Genomic DNA, 3,492 nt, shown 5'->3' on the forward strand with positions numbered 1-3,492 from the left:
AGCACAGCATATGTAGGAATAGTGTGGTCAGCACCATGGCTGGTCGCATTTATTTAGGTACCCATCAGAGCTGGGAGGACTCAGGGACGTCTTACGGCCCGGGATCCGAACTCGAGACGTTCGGGTTAGCAGTCGTATGTTCTAACATTCGATCACTCCGTCCCTAATATGACTACAGCATCATTTTATTTTTTGTATTTATTTACAGAAGAACACACAAGCTTGTGTGACGGTGACAGTAAACTAATCTTTCACCTGAGGTCATCTAGAACAAAATGGTGAGTTACGTAATATCGATCAGGTGGTTGTGTGTGTGATGTAACGTTCCTCGTTAATCTCTTCAAACTGCTCCCCATTGCCCCCCACCCACCCAGCTTGACACAGCGACGTTAAACAACATCTGCCCACTTAACGCCAAGAAAGTGCTGAAGCATTATTATATATACACACATAACAAACTCTCGCAATACAAACACCGCCTAGCTAATTAAAATTACGAGCTTATCCCTAACACTTGCTACACACTAAGCCAGCACACAGAAATATTTATGTGACCTAATGTGCTACATCGCTCGCTACACACAAACAATTAGCCAGCACAAAGATATATTTATGTGACCTAATGGCTACATCACTCACTCACAGATTTATGTATGTGACCTAATGTGCTACATCGCTCACTACACACACAAAGCCAGCACACAGAAATATGTGTGTGACCTAATGTGCTACATCACTCACTCACAGATTTATGTATGTGACCTAATGTGCTATATCAATCACTACACACACAAAGCCTGCAAACACAAATATTTCTAGACATGTCTGTCGGTAAGACCAGCCCAGGGCGCTAGAAGACAAGACGACATGATTTAGAATGTCAACACACTACAGAACGTTTAGCTATGTATCTGTGAATGCATGTGGTAAATGTTATGAAGAAATCGATAGTAAGACGTCAGTAAAACTATTCGCACGTGTGCTGTCCCAAGTTAAATCACAACATATGTTTACTGTTTACACAGCGTAATAAACAGCCTTCATTAAAAAAAAAGCTCTTTTGAACTGGATAAAGAAACAGCTTGACTATTTTAGTTTTGAGCAACGTGTGAATAAATAAATCTGGGAATTCACAAGAAATAAAATCACACAATTGCAAAACAAATTGTAATGAATATGTAAAGTAATAGTAAGTGGGAGGGTTTATGCCTTTGCAAACAAAAATACTGCTCTATAATTACTTGATATGTTGGAGGCAAATAATTTCAACCAAGTTTTGATGAAGAGTTATCATAAAAAGACATCGAAAAGAAAATTATTTGGTTGACTAAACTAAAATTGTGTGGGTCTATTCCAACAAAATGCTAGTCATTTTGTCAAGTAATTCATAGAAATACCATTATTGTCTTAGTTTATATGTATCTTTAGTTTCAAAAGTAACGTCGCGTTTTCATAGTTTGGTAAGTTATTCCGTGTATGTAGAAGTAAAGCATTTTAGATAAGAGTAAATTTAGGTATAGGACGTTAACAAAAGCGGGTGAATGTATTTCAATGTGACTGTATGGTTCAGGGATATCCATGATATGTTATTTGAAACTTTTCCTTTTTAAATAAATTTAATTAATTACATTGATTGATTTTTAATTATTTTTTCCCCACAGGGGGACATGCAGGAGGTTGACCCACATACCCCAGCACTGGGCAGACGATCGGCTAGATCTGGCGGGAAAACAAACGGCGCCTCGGCCGTGGAGTCGGACATGTTGACGGAAGGTATCCATGGTTACGAGCAGATCACCCAGAGCGCCATCTCCCGGCTGGCGCGTCACGTGTTCTCCACGGTGCTCGTGCCACTGGCCATCATGGCGGCCGTGCCCAACGTCGTCGTGCTCATGTGGTACACCGTCATGCACTGCGGCGGCAGCTACAACCGGATGTTGGCCGTCTTCACCGACAGGTCTCTGCTGCACGGACTCGGCGTCATGTGGAGCCGAACCTCGTACCCTTCAGCCCCGATCGTCTGGATCCTGGTCGCGTACGGCATCTACGCCTTGGCTATGATGAAAGTCTTACCTGGCAAGTACGTCACGGGACCGGTCACGCCTAAAGGGAATGTACCTGTGTACAAGGATAACGGCTTCACCTACTTCGTCCTGACAATAGCTTTGTTCTGGCTCTTGACTCTACTTCTACACCCTTTTGGTATTTCACCGTCTATTTTATACGACAAGTTTGATGAAGTTCTTTTTGCATTGAATGCATTTAGTCCAATCTTCTGTGTTTTTCTCTACTTGAAAGGAAAATTTGCTCCATCTTCAACAGACTCAGGATCATCAGGTAACGTCATCTTTGATTACTACTGGGGTATGGAGCTGTACCCAAGAGTGTTTGGGTTTGATATCAAAGTGTTCACCAACTGCAGGTTCGGCATGATGTCGTGGGCCCTGATGGTCTGTGTTCACGCCGTCAAGAGCTACGAGCTCCACGGGTTTGTCGACTCCATGTTCGTGTCGGCCGTCCTGCAGCTGCTCTACATCACCAAGTTCTTCTGGTGGGAGTCTGGGTACCTGCGCACCATCGACATCATGGTCGACCGCGCTGGGTTCTACATCTGCTGGGGGTGCCTGGTCTTCCTGCCCGGATTCTACGCGGCCGTGACGTCATACTTGGTCAGCCACCCAGTGAACCTTGGCCCGGGGGTCGCAGCTGGGATTTTGTTCAGCGGGGCCGCAAGTATCTACATCAACTACGCTGCGGACGCCCAAAAACAAAAAGCCCGGGGCGCTAACGGCAACTGCACCATCTGGGGACGCCGTGCGGAGATCGTCCACGCCAGGTACCGCCTGGAGAACGGCGACGTCAAAGAAAACATCCTGTTGGCGTCCGGCTGGTGGGGTCTGTCGCGTCACTTCCACTACATCCCTGAGATCCTGCTGGCGTTTTTCTGGTCGGTACCGGCCCTGTTTGACCACCTGCTGCCGTACACCTACGTCATCTACCTGACGGTGCTGCTCATACAGCGGAGCTACCGGGACGAGATTAAGTGCGGACTGAAGTACGGAGATTTCTGGCACCAATACTGCCGGAAGGTACCGCACAAGATTGTGCCGTTCATATTTTAATCCCCGGTGTGAAAACTACCTCAACTGTGTGTCATGTTTAACTCGTTTGAATCTGAAGGTGTAACTCTTGTTTTAATATCTGATGAATTAAAATTGATTGTATTTCCTGTAATGCTCAATGTTATGAAATATGTTTTTAATCAATTGATATTTATAAAATGCATTACACACACAAATAAATTATTTTTTGGTAATGATTGATATTAATTAAATAAGGGCTAAAAAGGGCAGAGTTGCAATTTTTTTTTAATATATCAGAAAATGAAAACCAATAAGAACTATTTGTTGATTTATTGATTTTGTCTTTTATAACTTCTTCACGATAGAACTGAGAATTGTATTCTTTCAAATTTAGTCATATTCAGTGAAA

At 43.5% G+C, this 3,492-nt stretch overlaps 1 protein-coding gene across 1 annotated transcript; it reads left to right on the forward strand.

Moving 5' to 3' along the window:
* The first annotated feature begins 205 nt into the window (after nt 1-205).
* On the forward strand, nt 206-3,218 carry LOC131941239 (uncharacterized). The gene is made up of 2 exons (XM_059300358.1): nt 206-278; nt 1,662-3,218. The coding sequence occupies exons 1-2, from the start codon at nt 276-278 to the stop codon at nt 3,120-3,122; spliced, it is 1,464 nt and encodes a 487-aa protein (XP_059156341.1). The 5' UTR covers nt 206-275; the 3' UTR covers nt 3,123-3,218.
* The last annotated feature ends 274 nt before the right edge of the window (nt 3,219-3,492 follow it).

This window comes from Physella acuta, unplaced genomic scaffold, assembly GCF_028476545.2.
Source record: "Physella acuta isolate Inbredline_101_S28 unplaced genomic scaffold, ASM2847654v3 ptg000028l, whole genome shotgun sequence".
Lineage (NCBI taxonomy): Eukaryota > Metazoa > Mollusca > Gastropoda > Physidae > Physella > Physella acuta.